Raw genomic sequence first — 20,325 nt, 5'->3', positions numbered from 1 at the left:
TCTGTACGTAGCTCATCCTAGAACCTTGCACTCTGTACATAGCTCATCCCAGAACCTTGCACTCTGTACATAGCTCATCCAAGAACCCTGCACTCTGTACATTCCTCATGCCAGAACTATGCACCCTTTTATCCTTTTTTTTAAAAATGAATTTACTGTGGTTTGTATGTATCCATTAGTGTCCAAAAACAAAGCACAAAAAAATATTACAAGGGCACATTGTTTTTCACACACAGTTGATAACGTTTTTGCAGGGTCTTTAATACAACTTTCATTATTTAATAACATTTTAACCACATATAATATGATATGTGACATTTTGTGGAGTGTCAATCTCCTAGAAGCCCGCAGCACGCAGTAGTGATACAGGGGCTCAGCAGGAGGAACCATTAAGTGTGGTGGGGGACCAGATGATTGACTCTCCATGAAGCTGTTGTTTCTGTAGAAGACTTGAGCTGGTGATATCTTATCAACATAGCGACGTTCGTGGCACAAGCAACTTAGAAAACATCTCAATATACATAACAGAACTGTTCAGTGTGCGACTATATGGGCTCAGTTCACAAAGCATACATCAAATCTCCAAAGGCTCTATTCACAATAGCTTGCTTTATTTAACCTCCTCTCAGTCAGTGTAATTCCAACAACTGGTTTAATAAACAAAATCAATGTAAAAGTGAAATTACAATGAATACAACTGGTGGTGTAACTGTGCATGATGGGGCACCTTAGTAAGACCATTAAAGGGCCCCTGATTGTCTACTTTCAGTCCTCAAGGAAATTCCTTAAGGCCTCTTTCACACGGGGGATCCGTATGTCCGTTTTTCATCCTTCCGTTTTCGGATGAAAAACGGACATACATGTATCCCTATGGAGCGTCGGATGTCAGCGGTGACATGTCCGCTGACATCCGACCCGCTCCGATCCGAAAAGTGTAACGGAGGAAAACCCTACTTTTCCATCCGTTTTCGGATCGGATCGGGTGACGACAGACACAACGGTCCGTCATCATCTGATCCCCCATAGGGAAGAGCGGTGCTCTGACAGGTCCGTCGCTGCACAGTGTGCAGCGATGGACCTGTCATCTTCCTGATCCGCGCAGTGATCCCCGCTGAGCAAGCGGATGTTCACGGGGCGGATCATCACTGATCCGCCCCGTGTGATAGAGCCCTTAGAGTCCTGCTTTGTAGAGAATTCCAGCATTAATATACATTTAATGTGTCCAAATATATTTGCAAATGCTATTGCTACCTATACATAATATTATGTAGGTCGATAGTGCTGGGCTCCAGTGCAGAGTCCCATAGCAGTTGCATGAGTTTCTAAGGCCATAGTTACATGTTATAGTTGTAGTTATGTATGTAATAAAGAAAGGATGAAAATTAGCTATTTTATTAAGTTATTGCATAACCTTATTGTTTCTTGAATAAAAAAAGTACTTAGGATATAAAAACAGAATTAAACAATAGGAGAAACACATGAAATAGAGTCAGCCGCACACCCCAAACATTATTGTAAGTGAACAAAAATTGGAAAATCCCCCAGGGGGCTTTTTAGCGGCAATTATAATATATTCATACAGAGAATGTGTTAAAAGTATGATAAAATCATTTATTGTGCAAAACACAGCTTGCAAGTCACTTGTCAAAATAGTTATACAGATACAAAACTCTGGTAACGGACATATCTCAGAATATTTTATCTGAGTTTGGTACAATTCATTTAAAACACAAAGTCAATACATATTGATAGACATCCACATGAATACCCCGACGCGTTTTCGACCTGTGCTGTCCCAGGAGAGCTCCCCACACACAGAAAGGATCTAAACAATGTGTCGTCCATCGCCCCCCCCCCCCAATTTGTCCCAACGAGGTGTGACTTCTTGCAAGCCATTTTTGATGCTGGTGCCCACCTGGAGGGGTGGGGACTGACGCATGAGGACCCCTGAATCAGTGCTTCCCCCTTTGGGAAACCTCTGGATATGTGACTTTTGGTTGAAACTCACCCTTTTAGTGAATACAATCCCCTGAAGAAGACCGCAACAGCACAGGTCGAAACGCGTTGTGGTATTCATGTGGATGTCTATCAATATGTATTGACTTTGTGTTTTAAATGAATTGTACCAAACTCAGATAAAATATTCTGAGATATGTCCGTTACCAGAGTTTTGTATCTGTATAACTATTTTGACAAGTGACTTGCAAGCTGTGTTTTGCACAATAAATGATTTTATCATACTTTTACCACATTCTCTGTATGAATATATTATAATTGCCGCTAAAAAGCCCCCTGGGGGATTTTCCAATTTTTGTTTGCATAAAAACAGAATTAAGAAAAAATGTATTCTTCACAGATCTATACATAAACATGAGAAATCGTCTGAATTTGATGGTTGATGGTTTGCTGGTTTAGTTGCCTTCCCTTGTCCCGGTCTTACCGTTTCCCGGGAAATGTCCCAGGAAATCAGTTTTTTTTCTTTGCCGCCGCACTGAATTGTCTCTGCCGGCTGGCATTTTACAGAAGACCAGCTATCGCGAGGAAGAAACAAGAGGCGGAACCCAGGCTCCGTCTCTTGGTTCTTCCCTTCCGCCTCCAGGAGCTGGTCTTCTGTAGATGGTGCGGAGACTATAAGGGGATGTAAGGAGGGATGTAACAGGGACTCAACTGGGGACACCTGAGATGTAAGGAGGGACTCCACTGGGGACACCTGAGATGTAAAGAGGGACTCCGCTGTGGACACATGAGATGTAAGGAGGGGCTCCGCTGGGGACACCTGATGTAAAGAGGGACTCCGCTGGGGACACCTTATGTAAGGAGGGACTCCGCTGGGCACACCTGATGTAAGGAGGGACTCCGCTGGGGAGACCTGATGTAAGGAGGGACTCCGCTGGGGAGACCTGATGTAAGGAGGGACTCCGCTGGGGACACCTGATGTAAGGAGGGACTCCGCTGGGGACACCTGATGTAAGGAGGGACTCCGCTGGGGACACCTGATGTAAGGAGGGACTCCGCTGGGGACACCTGATGTAAGGAGGGACTCCGCTGGGGACACCTGATGTAAGGAGGGACTCCGCTGGGGACACCTGATGTAAGGAGGGACTCCGCTGGGGAAACCTGATGTAAGGAGGGACTCCGCTGGGGACACCTGATGTAAGGAGGGACTCTGCTGGGGACACCTGATGTAAGGAGGGACTCTACCGGGTACACCTGATGTAAGGAGGGACTCTACCAGGGACACCTGATGTAAGGAGGGACTCCGCTGGGGACACCTGCTGTAAGGAGGGACTCCGCTGGGGACACCTGATGTAAGGAGGGACCCTGCTGGGCACACCTGATGTAAGGAGGGACTCCGCTGGGGACACCTGATGTAAGGAGGGACTCTGCTGGGGAAACCTGATGTAAGGAGGGACTCTACCAGGGACACCTGATGTAAGGAGGGACTCTACCAGGGACACTTGATGTAAGGAGGGACTCTACTGGGGACACCTGCTGTAAGGAGGGACTCCGCTGGGGACACCTGATGTAAGGAGGGACCCTGCTGGGGACACCTGATGTAAGGAGGGACTCCGCTGGGGACACCTGATGTAAGGAGGGACTCTGCTGGGGAAACCCGATGGCATCTGGTGGCAGGCGACGTGGCAAGTGACGTGGCAAGTGACACGCTCAGGGCTTCCACTGATTCTACATTATGGTGAGCTGAACTATTTCATTTTATATTACAATGTCATAATAGAAATAATGCGGTTCAATCATCCTGACACCATAACAACCATGGTTCCGGGATGATTGAAGTGCTAACACCAGATGTTTGGAGTGTCTTTATCTGCTGATTGTTAAACTTTATGGAATACACATATTTCTATTGTGGTGTAGGATCTGGGCCTGCTGTCCCTCCATCTCTCTTTCTTTCCTTCCTTCTCTCTCCTTCCCTCCCTATTTCTTTCTTACTTTCTCCATCCATCCGTCATTCATCTCAGACTCAAACCACACCCCCTTTAAGCCACGTCCCTTTAAGCCACTTCCAATATTTTGTTTAATTTCCCCCCAATACGACGCGCTTACACATGAATGCCTCGCCCCTAATTATAATAAGATTTCGCCCACAAAAGAAGACTCTCCATCAATTGTAAATCTGAAAATCTTTTTGGGATCCTCAAATTTTGACATATTCACTGGAGATGGTGCATTGATGTTGTCCGTGCAGATGAACATTTCCAGGTACATAACTGACTCAAACATAACACCTTTTACTCTTTTTGTTCGGAAAAACAGAAATCTTTTTGTTGAGCCTTGTATTGTGTCAAGAGTTTCATCGTTTTCCAGGCCCTAGTATGTATAAAGAGAGAAGGCAATATGTGTTAAGACAATGGAGAATTATTCTACTAGCATTAACTACATCTCAAAGACACATATCAAGAACCTAATTTTACCTCTTCCAGAAAATTCACTGTCTGTGAAACACTGCACTGTGAAATGTGTTTCACTCAAAGAATGTGCTATAGATGTGCTTGCCTGTCCAAGACGTCCAGTCCCCCCATCACCTATATCTGCTCCAGTACCTACATGCCATCTTACCTTGTATATGTTCTTCTATGTGCCTGAAACCTGAAAATCTCCATCCACTTCTCCTACTTCGTGGCCCTTGCTCTGGGTCTGTACTTTCAGTTATTGCTTTCCCAATGATCAATGATCCACCTGAATGGTCCACTTTCCTGTCCCCATTCCAGCCAACTGCTGCCCTTTCCACTACTCCATGGCTCTGGGCCCTGTTCTCTCTTTGCTCCTGCATGTGTTGCTCCTTTCCCTGTTGCAGGAGAGGTTCCCCATTAATAATTTATAGACTGATATAGATAGATTTGTTATGTTTAGATTTAGTTATAAAATTAGGGTAATATAATTAAGGAATATTATGCAGCTATAAAATATCTGATGAGTGGAGAAATAAGTGCACAGTGTATAGGGAGATCTTCAACAAAATGGCGTCAGGGTAGTATTTTATTGAATGATGGACTATAAAAAGATGGATGTAATTACTTATTCCAAATTCCCTGATGAAGACACGTGACCATGCCAAAGTACGTTGGGTGGGCTTGGTGACGTCATTGCACACGGACCAGGAAGTAGCCGGAATTGCAGGATTATGTGCTGATACAAGCTGTATATCAAAAAGTGATGCTTGTTTAACATTGTGATTTACCAGGGTGCATTTAGGAGATGGTGCACTGACAAATGTGAGTGTGTTTTTAAGGTAATTATTTAAACAGTAAAACACTATGAAGGATGCTTTTGCTTGCCTTGAGTGACTGTGAGGAAGTGGATACTGAGACATCTGAACAACAGGGAGAAGAAAAAGGCTTTAAAGCGGGAGTCCGGCGAAAAATTTTTTTTAGATGTCAGCAGCTGCAAATACTGCAGCTGCTGACTTTTAAAATAAGGACACTCACCTGTCCTAGGGTCCAGCGATGTCAGCACCTGAGACCGAACCATCCCTCAATCCTCGGGTGCTGCCGCCGCCATTCTCAGTGAGGGAATCAGGAAGTGAATCGTTGCGGCTTCACTTCCCGGTTCCCTACTGCGCATGCGCGAGTCGCGCTGTGCGTTCTCAATGGTCCCCGCTATCTCCTGGGACCTGTGTCTTTCCCAGGAGACAGCAGGGGAGTGCAGGAGGGGGCGTGACTCCCGCGGGAGTCTATTCCCGGAAGTGGGTGCAGATACCTGTATTATACAGGTATCTGCACCTCCCTCCCCCCTGAAAGGTGCCAAATGTGACAGGAATCCGATGAGCGGAAGTTCCACTATTGGGTGGAACCCCGCTTTAAATGACCTGTGTAATGTGCAGGTCATGTTTTTAATGTGAAAGCACTTCTTGAGCGAAGCACTTTCTGGCGTAGGAGGAGCGGAGTGTACCACTGGAGATACTTCCCCAAGTTATAAGCAGAAGTGTTTTATATATATTTCAGCACGTGGGACTGATTTTATTTTATTTTTTTTATTCACATTATATTGTTCTGTGTAATATTGCACGAGAGATTAGACTTGTCACTTCACAATCATAGTTAAATTTTGTGTTTGTAATATACAGATATATAACACATTGGGTGTAGCGCTGCACTTTATATATATATAGAGAGAGAGAGAGAGAGAGAGAATCTTCTATGCTCTTGCATGTGTTGCTCCCCTCTGTCATTTCTCTAGCGCAGCATTTTCTAACCCTTTTAAAACCGAGGAGTCCTTCAAATAACTTGTTGGTCTCAGGGAACCTCTGCTAAACACTATATTTACAACTTAAAGTGGATGTAAACCCGATTCATGAAATTTGAGCTGAGCACATATAACTGTAGTGTTTTCTTATCTCTCTCCCAAGCACTGGGTCCCGTGGCTTTTTCCTGCCCCGTAGCTCTATTATCAGCCTGATAACTTCTGACAAGTTCTCAGACACAGGAGATAAAAGCAGCCTGAAATTTGTGTTGTGGGATGGTGCTATAAATAGATTAGCAGACAGCTTGCATTCTTACAGCAGAGCTCTTCACAACACCTCCTTCCTTTGCCAATGTGGAGAGGGGGTGTGTTCCTTTCCTCCAATCAGCTGTCTTGGCTGTATGCCCAGACTTCACACTCAGTGCTGAACAGGAAGAGAAAATCTGTAACATGATGTGCACTTTCTAAAGGATATATAAAGCTGAAGACAGCAGATATACATGTAAAACTTATGTAGGAAGATTTGTTTCATCTCTGTGTATCATCTGAGGCTGTTCACTTCACTGGGTATATGTGAGGGTTTACTGCTTTAAGTTACATTAAACAGTAAATTGAGATATAAGAATAAACAAAAGGATTAGGAATGAGGCATACATAGCATATCTGTCATCCACTCTATATGACACAATTATTTTATAGTAATAAGAATGAAATTAAATGAACAGTAATAGTGGCAAGAAAAGAAACACAGGCTGGGAAATCGCCCAAAGAAAAAATATTTCTGCCAAGTTAACATATAAACACAAAATATAGAATTTCAGGCAACTTAGAATTTTTAAGCAAAACCTAACTAGTTTTAAAATGCTCCCTCCCTCCGCCTAACATCTATTCTGACTAACTTGTGTAAGAAAGATCTATATACTTACCTATTTTTAGGCCACTCCATTCCAGTCACATGATCTCCCCGTGTCAGCCAGCTGTGACTGCAGGGGAGAGGAGAGAATGCCTCTAAATGGCTGGTTATGCCTGAGTGTGGCGACGTCACCCATAGGCTCATATGGCCCATCCGTTGTCAGCACTCTCTCCTTTCCTCTGCAACTGCCACTGGCTGACAGAGGGAAGCTGGATCATTAACCAGACCAGAGCAGCTTTAAAAGAGAAGTATTTTTTTTTGTTTTTTTTTGGCTATTCATAGGTGGATGCAGCATCAGACCGATGCTGCATCTGTCCCCCGCTGCCTCTTCACTGAGAACTGAGCCACCGAACATCACCGATGGCTCGGTTCTCTCACTGTCAGCTGTCATTCAGTAGCTCTGCTGATCTGCACCCCCCCCCCCCCCCCGCACTCATTGGAGCTCTGAGCTGTGGAGGGGCTGGGAGCAGCTGTATCAGCGGCTAGCTGAGACGCTGAGACTGCCATCAGTCAAGGCAGCTGGCGGATCCAGTCAGGATGACGCGCTGCCTTGATTGATCCTGGTGATGTCAGCGGAGAGCGGACTTCAGACCGCTCTCTGCTGAAAACGGTTCACAGGAGTGCAAAACGAATTGCACTCCTGTTACCATTAGGAGAAGCCCAGCCTAAAAGGCTCAGGCTGGATTTCGTCTTTAAAATAGGTAAGTATACAGATCTTTCCTACAGAGGGTAGTCAGAATAGGTATTAGGAGGGGGAGAGAGCATTTTAAGACTAGCTAGGGTTTGTCTGTAATTCTACCTTACCCACTTCAGCCCCGGAAGGATTTACCCCCTCAAGGACCAGGCTGCAGTATCTCGTGCATGAAATGAAGTACGGGTATGTCGCTTCGCACAATAGGGCCGCCCTGCCGCAGTATATATGCAGTGGGCGGTCCTTAAGTCGTTAAAGAGGTACTAAACCAACTGTTGGTTAAAAAAAAAAAAAAAAAATCTGCAAGGCAATGTCATAATGTGCTAGTATGCATCGCATACTAGCACATTATGCAAACTTTACCTTAAAACGAAGCCCTCCAGCGCCATGCTGTCACAGCTGAGAGGGCTGACATCTTCCCCTGGTCCTCCTTCTGGGTTCACGGCCTCTGGCTACATGAGTGGCCGGGGGCCTGATGATATCACCCCCGGGCATGTGTGCGGGAGCCTCTGTTTACGGCACGGGCTCAGAAGGTTCTGCACTGTAAGCTGGACCTTCAGAGTGCATGGGCCGTTGATGTTTAGGAGATATTCACAGTACCTACATGTAAGCCTTATTATAGGCTTGCCTGTAGGTACAAGTAGTGTAACCGAGTTTACTACCACTTTAACACAGTTTTGTGAAGAGTAATAATGAGGTTTGAGTATCAAAGTTGTAGAAGATATTCCATTTCTCAGAAAATAATTTTATAAGTGGCGACTGTAAATCATGGCATATTCTGATTTGCCATAAGACTACAATAGCTCGTCAGCTTTCCTGCCTAGGAAGATGTTGCAAACAGTTTTCAAACATTTAAAGCTGAAATCCAGGCAAACAGCTAAATACACAGATAAAATACAATGCATTACAGAACTCTACCCCACTGCACAGTCTTGTTTAGCAGAAGAGTGGATCTGATCTTTTTTATCTGCTGCAGTTTCAATTTGATTTACAGGACACCTCTTCCCACCTATGCACTGCGACTGGACAGTGACAGAAGAAGCAGCACACTCATGATCTTATCATAGTCATAATGCTTTTTTCTCCTATCAACATGGCTCCTTGCATTGTAGCCAGGGCTTTTTTTTCTCAGAGAGTAGGTGCAGGTACTCCTCCTTTCCCAGTCACCCCCTTTTCTCCGCCCCCTACCCACCTCCGAGCACTGCCTTTTGATTCCACCCTTTACCTAGGGCAGGGTTTCTCAACCTCATTCAGCCTGTGTTCCCCCTCATCCAGCCTGTGTCCCCTGTGTCCCCTCAATCCAACCAGCCTGTGTCTCGCCATGTCCCACTGTCATCCAGATCCAGCCTGTTTCTCTATAATCCAGCCGATCACGCGGCATGTAAGGGGTTAATTTACCTCAGTTGTCTTCGGCTGCAGCAGCTCTGCACTCTGCGCATTGCTTGCTTTGCCTCAAACCGGCGCATGCGCAGACACAGCAAGAGATACCTACTTTCACAGGATACCAATCTTACTGCTACACCAGCCGCTGTTGCATTCTGGGAGTTGTAGCTCTGATCAGGCTGCATTGATGGGCACTGGTGAGGCTGAATTGATGGACACTGGTGAGGCTGCATTTATGGGCACTAATCAGACTGCATTGATGAGCACTGGTGAGGCTGAATTGACGGGCACTAATCAGACTGCATTGATGAGCACTGGTGAGGCTGAATTGATGAGCACTGATGAGGCTGCATTTGATGGGCACTGGTGAGGCTGCTTTATGGGCACTGGTGGGGCTGCATTTATGGACACTGATCAGGCTGCATTTATGGGCACTGGTGAGGCTGCATTAATGGGCACTGGTGAGGCTGCATTAATGGGCACTGGTGAGGCTGCATTAATGGGCACTGGTGGGGCTACATTTATAGACACTGGTGAGGCTGCATTGATGGGCACTGGTAAGGCTGCATTGATGGGCTCTGGTGAGGCTGTATTTTTGGTCACTGGTGAGGCTGCATTTTTGGTCACTGGTGAGGCTGCATATATGGGCACTGGTGTGGCTGCATTAATGGGCACTGATAAGGCTGCACTTATGGGCACTGGTGAGGCTGCATTTATGGAAACTGATCAGGCTGCATTGATGGGCACTGGTGAGGCTGCATTGATGAGCACTGATGAGGGTGCATTTATTGGCACTGTTGAGGTTGCATTTATGGGCACTGATCAGGCTGCATTGATGAGCACTGGTGAGGCTGCACGTGATGGGCACTGGTGAGGCTGCATTTGATGATGATTTTGCACACAAAAAAAACCCATCACAAACACACACAGAAATCATCACAAACACATACTGACATTACACACACACAGAAATCATAACACCCAAACAATAGAAATTACTTTCTCGAGACAGGGGTACTTTGGAATTTTTTTTAGACCTGCAGGGGTACTTCACCATAAAAGGTTGAGAAACACAGACCTAGGGAATACAGAAAAGTATCCTTTTATCGTGCAAAGTAGCTTGTGTTGAATTTGCTAATGAAAGACAGTAAAATAGGTCCCCTGCAGCCAGCAGCAATAGAACTCACAGCAACAATAGATCCCCCCAGGGCCGGCGCTACCACTAGACAAACTAGGGGTGTTGAAATTAACTGGCTGAGACCAGAGGGAAGGAATTATACACCCCCGCGCTGCCCCCCACCTGTATACTATACACCCCCTGCCCCCACCTGTATACTGTACACCCCCTGCCCCCCCCGTATACTGTACACCCCCTGCCCCCCACCTGTATACTGTATACCCGCTACCCCCACCTGTATACTGTACACTGTACACCCCCCCACACACACACAAATCTGTATACTGTACACCCCCCAACACACACATCTGTTTACTGTTCACCCCCCCACACATCTGTATACTGTACATCACCCCACACACCTGTATACTGTACACCCCCCCCCCCCCCACACTCACACACCCAGTGGCGGCTTTTTGGGGGGGGCGCAAACAAACTAGAAAATACTGAACCCCCCCATTGATTGCAGCCTCACTGTGCCCAGTAAATGCAGCCACTTGTGCCCAGTAAATGCTGCCACTTGTGTCCATCATATGCAGCCACTTGTGCCCATCATATGCAGCCACTTGTGCCTGTCAAATGCTGCCACTTGTGCCCATCATATGCAGCCACTTGTGCCCATCAAATGCAGCCACTTGTGCCCATCAAATGCAGCCACTTGTGCCCCATCAAATGCAGCCACTTGTGCCCCATCAAATGCAGCCACTTGTGCCCGTCAAATGCAGCCAGGCTTGGCTGTCACTTCACTAACACCCCCCCCCCCCCCGCGCGTGGCCGGTCCGGCGGCACTTACCGCCCCTCTCCTGGAGTGACGGGGCTCTCCTCCTTGGCAGCTCTTCTCCTCAGCGCCTCTCTTCCTCGGCGGCTCTCGTCTCTTCCTCGGTGGCTCTCCTCCTCGGTGGGAAGCGGCGGCTAAGGCTCCTGTGTCCGCTCGTCTCCTCTTCTGCCAAAGAGTTAGGCAATAGGATCGCCTAATGCTTTGGCCAATTGGGAGACAGGTCTCACTGACTTGCCTGTTGATTGGCAGGGAGGAACGTTAGTGTGAAAATAGCGAAAATTAATTCGCTATGCCACACAACAGGGTGGGATCGGAACGCAGTGCTCTGTGCCCCGAGCCCACCCTATTTTGAAGCCTATTAGAGCCTCTGGCTCTAATCACGTGCTTCAAAATACACACCTCCGCCATAGTATTTCATGTGTTCGGCGTCCTGAAAGGGGCTGGCCACATGAATAGGGAGGGCGGCGGAGGTGGCAGGGGGGCGGCGCCCGTGCGCCCACAATGCATGGGCCGCCACTGTCAAGATCGATGACGAGGATTGAAATAAATAGGTTTCTAGGATTTATAAGGGCATACTTAATGTCAACCCTATGGTAGCAAATTTTAAAGTTCGGTCACACTGGTACTTGGTGCCTAACAGACTGTCCAAGATGTACCCCGACTCCTCTCTTTTATGTTTTTGAGGATGCGCTCAGATGGGAACTATGTTTCACACATGGTAGACTTGTCCCAAAGTTACCATGATAAATGTTGTCATAACCCCACTTATGGCACTCTTAAATCAACCTGTAAAACAGTTTCTGTACGTTTCTGGCAGCAAAAAACTGAGATACATCCTGAAAAAGCCCCATAGTAGATAATATTGTATCTAAAAGCAAACTTAATTGGTTAATGGTGAACGAGCAAAAATCGCCAGTGTGTTTCATGACAAACAGTGATGTTTTAAGAGCACCTGGACATCGTGGATACAATATTTACAACCTTCGTTGTGACATCTTTCTAATTAATCTTACCCATTCCTTTATTTTTTCTGCCTTCTTTACCCTTTTTTTCTGCTTTTACCTTTTCCTACTACCTCCCTGAGTAGGAAGCATATCTCATTATTCCCCAAGAAAGGGGGGGGGTTCTGTTTTTTCCTATCAGGTTGTGTTGAGACATTCTGAAGGGAACTCGAGACTAAGGCAGCAACGTGTTGGATGTACATAAACAGACTACTGATTCCTTCTGTTGAAGGTTCTTCCTTCGTTGCTTTATTATACCCCGTACACACGGTTGGACTTTGTTCGGACATTCTGACAACAAAGTCCTAGGATTTTTTCCGACGGATGTTGACTCAAACTTGTTTTGCCTACACACGGTCGCACAAAGTTGTCGGAATTTCCGATCGCCAACAACGCGGTGACGTACACCACATACGACGAGACTAGAAAAGGCCGGTTCAGAACCAAGCGCGGCACCCTTTGGGCTCCTTTTGCTAATCTCGTGTTAGTAAAAGTTTGGTGAGAGACGATTCGCGCTTTTTCAGAATCGTGGCTTTCAGATCGTTTTCTGCCGTTCAGTTTGTGCTTGTGGGTTTGTATCTGCTCTTCAGTGCGTGCAAGCAAGTTCCGCGTGACTTTAAGTAGTCATTGTATTCTTGTTCGTTCGTTACTGGTTTTCAGGTCGCTCTTCACAGGCCTTGCTGTTCTTCAGTGCATTCTGTTACTTCGTTCTGAGCAGCCGACCGTTTTCTAGCCATGTTTCGTATGCGTACTCCTCGTAGAGTTCGTGCTGTGCGGGGGCTTGGTGTTGGGGTCCTGACCTTGACACAAGTCCAGTCCATCAACAGGGTGGGGAGGAGTTCATGGACCAAGAATTGGTTGCTTCAGCATGACCAGTTCTCTCATATGCCTTTGCTCCGTGAGATCCGTGAGAATAATCCTGATGATTTCAGGAACTTTCTCAGGATGACGGACCCCGTGTTTCACCGTTTGTTGGCTTCGCTGACCCCCTATATCAGCAGGCAGGATACCTGCATGAGGCAAGCCATCACTCCGGAGCAGAGGTTGGTCGCTACCTTGCGGTATTTGGCCACAGGGAGAAGCCTGCAGGACTTAAAGTTCTCGACAGGCATCTCCCCCCAGGCTCTGGGGATCATTATCCCAGAGACCTGTTCTGCCATCATACAGGTCCTGCAGAAGGAGTATATGAAGGTAAGATTTTTATCCTTTTATCTCACATTTTATTGTATTTAATGTGTGATAATATATTGCATTTCTTTCCTCATTCCCTAATTACCATGATTGTAATATGCTGTGAATGTCCCCTTTGTCCTCATGCATGCTGGATTGTTATGTAATTATTATTTTATGTCCTTCATACATATTTGCCCTTCAATAACCTCTCCAGCATGGTGTCTCCTGCCCTATGTTCACCTCATGTAGTCACTTAACAATGTATTTTATCAGCTCCATAGTAGTGCTTTACCCCAAACACCCCCTAAAATGTTTGGAAATGTGATTTTTGATTTCAATTCAGGCAGAGTGCCAGAGGGTTTTTTTGTGGTGTCCCCCAATTTTTTTTAACCCTCCCTCCCCCAACTGCTAAGTCAGCTGATCCCAATTCTCTATCCTCAATCATCTATCTGCTGACTTTGCCAAACCCATACACACTATACCCATCTCTTTACTGGTCAGATGTATGGATGAATTCCCCAAAGCATGTAGTGCAAGGGCCTGCCTGTATACTTTCCAATGGTACTGTTTAAAGTTTTTTTGTTCTATTATTATCTTGATAGGTAATAGCAGAATGTCCAAATGTCCTCAAATGTGTACAGTGTGTATTTATATCTTTGTATTCTGACACTTCTTACCTGTCCAGTGGGCTGCCAATAGTGTAACTAATGCTGACCATACACTATACAGAAAATCGGCCGAACCCATTTTCGAAAAACGAACGTTCGACCGTGACCGCAAACGATCGTGCCATCATATAATGACCGATAAATTGTTCAGTGGATATGAATAAATAATTTTTTGTTCGTTTTTTTACATATACCTAGTGCAGACAGTTCGGACGGGAAACACATTAACCTTGCAATTTATCGTACGTTCGGCAGAAATTTTCCAAACTACCCGTTCGTTTTTTTCCCACAAAAACGTCACAAACGATTATCGATTTGTGCCCATTAACTTGCCGAAAAACGAACGAAGTGTCTATACGAACGATTTTTCGGCCGATTTTTCGTATAGTGTATGCCCAGCATAAGGAGGGGCTGTTACAAGTAATACCCTGTATTTAGGCATTCATCTCTCAATGAAGTGAAGAGGGTTACCTGTCCAAGAGTTCCCCCCCCCTATAATGTTAGAAATGGCCCATGAGAGGGGATGGAGGGGGAATATGATAGGTGTACCTTATACTTTGGCCTTGTTAAATTCCCCTTAGTAAATGCTATCTGGAGGTTGCCCCATAATGTTTGTGTCTAATCTGCTTGCCATGTATCTTAGAAAAAAAAGTAATGTTTATTGTTTTTTCCTCAACAGTTTTCTTCAACGCCACAGGAATGGCAGACTGTGGCCTCCCACTTTGCCCAGCGGTGGGACTTTCCTAACTGTGGAGGGGCAATTGATGGGAAACACGTCCACATCGTCCCACCACCCAACTCGGGGTCGTACTATTATAATTACAAAGGGTTTAATAGTATAGTGATGTTGGCGGTGGTGTCGGCTAATTACGAGTTCTTGTATGTGGACGTGGGGAAGAATGGCCGGATGTCCAATGGTGGAGTGATCACCCAGACGGAGTTCTACAGGCATCTCCAGAATGGCAGCTTGGACTTGCCACCTCCAGAGGACAATGTTGAAGGTCTCCCATTTGTGTTCGTTGCTGATGAAGCATTTGCGCTGGGGGACCACCTGATGCGGCCATTCCCGCTGAGGACCCTCACCCCGGAACAGAGGGTTTTTAATTACCGGCTGGCCAGAGCCCGAAGAGTGGTGGAGAACACATTTGGAATCCTGGCCAGCCGGTTCCGATTATTTCTGACACCCATCCATATGGCGGAGTATAAACTGAACCATATAATACTTGCCTGCTGTGTTCTCCATAATTTTTTAAGAAAACATTCAGCCAACTATGCTGGCTCAGTTGGGCCTGAGGCCGGAATCCCTAATCCATCAACACTGACGGTGCTTGAAAGTGGCCGCCCTGGCTTGCCCTCCCTGAATGCCCGTGATGTCCGGTTACCCTACCTGGAGTTCTTTGCGGGTAGGGGGGCTATCAATATGCCAGACAATCAGTGACACCTTTTTCAAATAAAAAACAACCAAAAGAAATTCTTTGTGGACATTTACTGCTTGTGTTTGTTTTAGCTGACCCTGACAGAAATGTGTTGAGTGCAGAAAATGTCGTGATTGGGTAACCTTATAAAAAACAGTGTTGGCTGGTACTTCCTAAATGCCAAAACACATTTCACTACAAGTGCACTTGCAACTGCACTGAACCTGCACTTGTAGTGCAAAGTGTATTTGCCCTTAGGAAATAACCCCCATTTTTGCATAAAACAGCAATTACATCACCCCAAAAGTGTTGTAGTGTTGAGACAATAATCCACACATTCTTGAGTAAGGCACTTTTTTATACCTGCACAATCACATGTGCATTTCTCAAAGGTTTTTAAAACAAACCAACATGTTTGTTGTATAACAATGTTTGCAGTAGCATTCTCAAAAATCTAAATATCCATTTCAGATAAAACAGGCCTGTGTAAAACCAACAAGAAAGCCAAAAAACTTGAACTTACAAAGTTCACATATAGTAAAACCTGAAGGCTATATCAGACATGAGTATTTAGGAACTGTGTTTGATATAGCGTTCAGATGGGGGGAAATCACCCCTGGAAAAGCCAAATTTGGAAGATGCACACCAATTTACGAATGTCAACATGTGCTATCTGCCATCAGGGGGATCAAGGGATGTGTTTTGGGGGAGCAAGCCCTTCCTCAATGCGACTTTATAATTGAGGAAGGGGTTGCACCCCCAAAACGCGTCCATTGATCTCCCGTGATGGCAGATAACACATGTTGGCACACTGTGTGCATCCTCCAAATTTGGCTTTTCTAAACATTGTAAAAATTTTCGTAAGATAAAACAGGTAATTTTGTGGGATCTAAATTCGCCCCAAAACATCAATTATGTTATTATTTTTTTTAATAACATCAGTGATTTGTTGCTGGATGTTTTGCAATTGGAGATTACACCCCATGATCTCCCTGATGAGTATCTGGGCACTTTCAGATGTAAAGCGTTCTGGATCACGATCACCTAAAAAGAGATAAAGAACAAAAAAAAAAGTCTCAAAAATCTGCCAACATCCATCTCTTTTACCTGAGCCTGTGGTCGCAGACACTCACCTGTTGTGGTGCCAATCTCCACCATGTCTTCTTCTTCCTCCTGCTCTTCTTCTTGGGTTGGTATTTCCCCTTCTTCCAGAGGGGGGGGGGGGGGGGGGGCTCTGGTCTCCTCGGATGAGGGGTGTCCGAGTCTTTTCTCCCCTATGTAAAACAAAAATGGTATACTTAGCACACAGATATTTGATGGCAGAACTAGAAATAGGAAACATTGCTTGGAAGTGGGGTACAATTGTCTATTTTAGCCGAGTTCCAAGATGTATCTTTTTTAGTGTCCTTTGTCAAGCTGCAATACTTTACCTGTTTGGTACAAGCTTCACAGATGTAGCCCCCCCTGTAGTATACACTGGAGCACCTGTGTGGCCCCTCTAATAAAAAGGGTGTTCTGGGGTCCAACACTAGTGCTCCAGTGTCCAGATGTGAAAACAGCTGCTCAGTGTCCTCTCCTTACACACAATCTAGTTTGCATTTCATTCTAGTAACAAATCCATCTACACAAACAAATATTTGGCATCCAAGTAGGCCCAAAAAAATGTGTGAAAATACATATGGCCTAAACAATGGTGTTCTAGAGGCCGAAAGAAAAATGTTTGATACGAACGAATAATGGGCCCATGAACATTAAAGTTGACCTTTTTAAACGTTACAATTAATAAAAGCATATGGAGCAGAACGAACGGAATAAAGACAGAAGGAATAGGAACACAGCACAACTACTTACTTTTTTGCAGCACTCTCCGGATCTTTCGGTACTGCTCTGGCTCTCTCAACTTCAGGTCCGACCACCGCTTCCTGAGCTGATCTTTCGATCTTCGGACCCCGAAATTCCGCTCAAGACTCCTGACCACTTTCGCCATGATCTTGGCCTTTCGGATGTTCGGGTTGGGGTAAGGCCCATATTTTCCGTCATAGTCGGACTTCTTCATGATGTCGACCATCTCCAACATCTCCCCAAACGACATATTTGTGGCCTTAAAACGTCTCCTTCTGGATCGGGACGTGCCTGGATCCGGGCTTTCCTCCTCCTCCTCGCTGTTAGAATTATCACGCACCTGTTGTAACTTCGCCATCATGCTCATCCCCCACTGCGCCGAACAAAAAGGGGCGGGGAATACACTAGAAAGAACGTCAGGGGCGGGCGGAGTTACACGCATGCGCAGTGTGTATAAAGCGTAACACGCGTGCGTATTATGTACAATCTGTGAGCGGAGGAAGGAGCATTGGACGCGCCGATCGTAAGAACGAAGGTAAGAAACAAACTTGTGCCTATACTGCTTCTAGATTGAGGCCTATATTGTAACAAGATTAGGAGAGTTTTGTGTGACATTAGGCTTTGTCTTGTGTTGTGTCTTGCAGTGAACATGGATATCTTAATGAAAGATAATGACTTCATGTCAGTATTCATAGATATGCTAAGTGAGCTGCCCTGTCTGTGGGAGATTAACCACCCCCATTTCAAGAACCAAACAAAGAGGAAGGCAGCACTGGAGCAATTGTGTGAAATTGTGAAGCAGGTGATCCCCATGGCAGACATCACCTATTTAAAGATATTAATTGGTGGCCTGAGGAGCACATATCTGAGGGAGCGCAAGAAAGTCCTGGATTCACAGAGATCCGGAGCAGCAGATGACATCTATGTCCCCAGGATGTTGTACTATGACAGGCTGCACTTTCTGGCAGGCCAGACTGAACCCAGGTCATCCCTCTCCAGTCTTCCTTCCATGCTTCCTTCCCCCCCGGCTGAGGCTTCTGACGCCCAACCTGGGGCTTCCAGGCCACATGTGGAGGAGCCCAGATTGAGCCAGGTATAGCATTCCTCTAAATATTTCTGCTTGTCCAATCAATGATGTTAACTAGATGTTAGTTGGGAGTACTAATTTAGGATTGTGATTGATGATGCAAAAACTAAAACTATGTCCCTTTTTCATACACAGGGAAGTCTCAGCCAGGAGGTGGCCGGGCCGAGCCGGCTGGCTGATATCAAGGTCCCTCCACCCCCCCTGAAAACAGAAAGTGGCAGTAGGAGGAGTACCCTAGAGGAGGCGGCTATAGCATTCTTTTGGAGGGCTACAGAGGTCCTGGGAGCACCACACACCAGGCAGGAGAACATTGCTGCCTTCATAGCATATAAAATGCAGAGGATGGAGGAGGGCCAAAAAGCCATGTGTGAGGCCCTCATATCGGAGGCTCTGGAGAAAGGTATGAGGGGCCAAATTACACCTCACACACATCTTTGGGATGGTCCTCCTCCTCCCCTGCAGGTCCTCCTCCTCCTTCTCCTCCAGGTCCTCCCAGTCCTCCTCCTCCTGCAGGTCCTCCTCCTCCTCCAGGTCCTACTCCTCCTCCTGCCACATCTCCAACTGCACAGCCACAGCCCGGAATGAAGCGTGAAAGGAAGACCAGAAAGTGAGGACTCTGGATCCAGTCTGGTTGGCCAAAAAATGCAGCCTCTTGTGGTACCACAGCCTGGGGACACAGATGTCATCTGCTGCTATCCGAGTCTCTGTGAATCCCGGACCAGACTGCCTTCCCTTAGATATGGACTCCTCAGGCCACCAATTTTGATGTTGAAGAATTGATGTCTGCCGTGGAGGTCCCAGGCTTCGCTAATTTCTCCTGTTGATCCAGTGTTGCCTTCCTCTTTGTTTGGTTCTGATCCCTTAATAAAGGATTTTTGTTTTGAATTATACTCTATGTGTTTTACTTCAAAAATGACAGTTGGTTTGTGAGGATTCAGGTACATTTCAAATATACAATGTGAAATGAACAAGGGACACCAACACCAAACAAACAATCTCCTGGAGATTAAATAATAAAAGATATCAATGGTGTTGGGGTAACTTGACACACAAAACACACCCAAAAATATTCTGGAGTAAAAATAAAAATAACGTTGAACAAAGATCAGCCTTGGAAAAAATCCAAACATTAAAGAAAAAAAAAGGCTTAAAATCCAAAATAAAAAAACATTAAAAAATTTAAAACTGTCAGATGTGACAACTAATAACAATATATTCAGGGAATCCCACTAAAAAAACACAAATAAAAGTTTGTGAGAAGTGTGTGTGAATATGAGCAGCAAAACGAATTAATTCTTGTCACATTATAAAGAAGAAGAGAGTGCGCTGTAGTAAACCATTTTTAACATTGCAGCGTGACGAAAATGCTGTATCCATTGCGAACGCTAAGTTTACCAGAACGAGCTGTCCCGTGTCGGAATTTCTTCTGAGCATGCGTGGCACTTTGTGCGTCGGAACAGGCCACACACGGTCGGAATTGACGCGATCGGATTTTGTTGTCGGAAAATTTTATCTCCTGCTCTCCAACTTTGTGTGTCGGAAAATCCGATGGAAAATGTCCGATGGAGCCCACACACGGTCGGAATTTCCGACAACACGCTCCGATTGGACAATGTCCATCGGAAAATCCGACCGTGTGTACGGGGCATTACTCTCCTTAACCGAGTTTCTTTATATGCTCTAGGGATGAGCCGAACACCCCCCTGTTCGGTTCGCACCAGAACATGCGAACAGGAAAAAAGTTCGTTCGAACACACGAACACCGTTAAAGTCTATGGGACACGAACATGAATAATCAAAAGTGCTAATTTTAAAGGCTAATATGCAAGTTATTGTCATAAAAAGTGTTTGGGGACCTGGGTCCTGCCCCAGGGGACATGGATCAATGCAAAAAAAAGTTTTAAAAACGGCCGTTTTTTCAGGAGCAGTGATTTTAATAATGCTTAAAGTCAAACAATAAAAGTGTAATATCCCTTTAAATTTCGTACCTGGGGGG

The 20,325-nt window shown here is 45.6% G+C and overlaps 1 protein-coding gene across 3 annotated transcripts in view; it reads right to left on the bottom strand.

The window, feature by feature from the left end:
* Positions 1 to 3,330: 3,330 nt before the first annotated feature.
* IL1A (interleukin 1 alpha) overlaps positions 3,331 to 20,325 on the bottom strand; it is a 54,916-nt gene continuing 37,921 nt past the window's right edge. For 2 of the 3 annotated variants that reach the window (XM_073622113.1, XM_073622112.1), the window contains exon 5: positions 4,526 to 4,807. In XM_073622113.1, the coding sequence (XP_073478214.1) occupies positions 4,541 to 4,807 (267 nt within the window). In that variant the 3' untranslated portion in view covers positions 4,526 to 4,540. Of the gene's footprint in view, positions 4,330 to 4,525; positions 4,808 to 20,325 lie in introns of those variants that run through there. The other variant, XM_073622114.1, reaches the window with a different exon arrangement.

The sequence above is a fragment of the Aquarana catesbeiana genome, linkage group LG03 (genome assembly GCF_042186555.1).
Source record: "Aquarana catesbeiana isolate 2022-GZ linkage group LG03, ASM4218655v1, whole genome shotgun sequence".
Taxonomy (NCBI): domain Eukaryota; kingdom Metazoa; phylum Chordata; class Amphibia; order Anura; family Ranidae; genus Aquarana; species Aquarana catesbeiana.
Note: the sequence above shows the minus strand (reverse complement) of the source record. Positions and strands in the feature narration are given on the sequence as shown.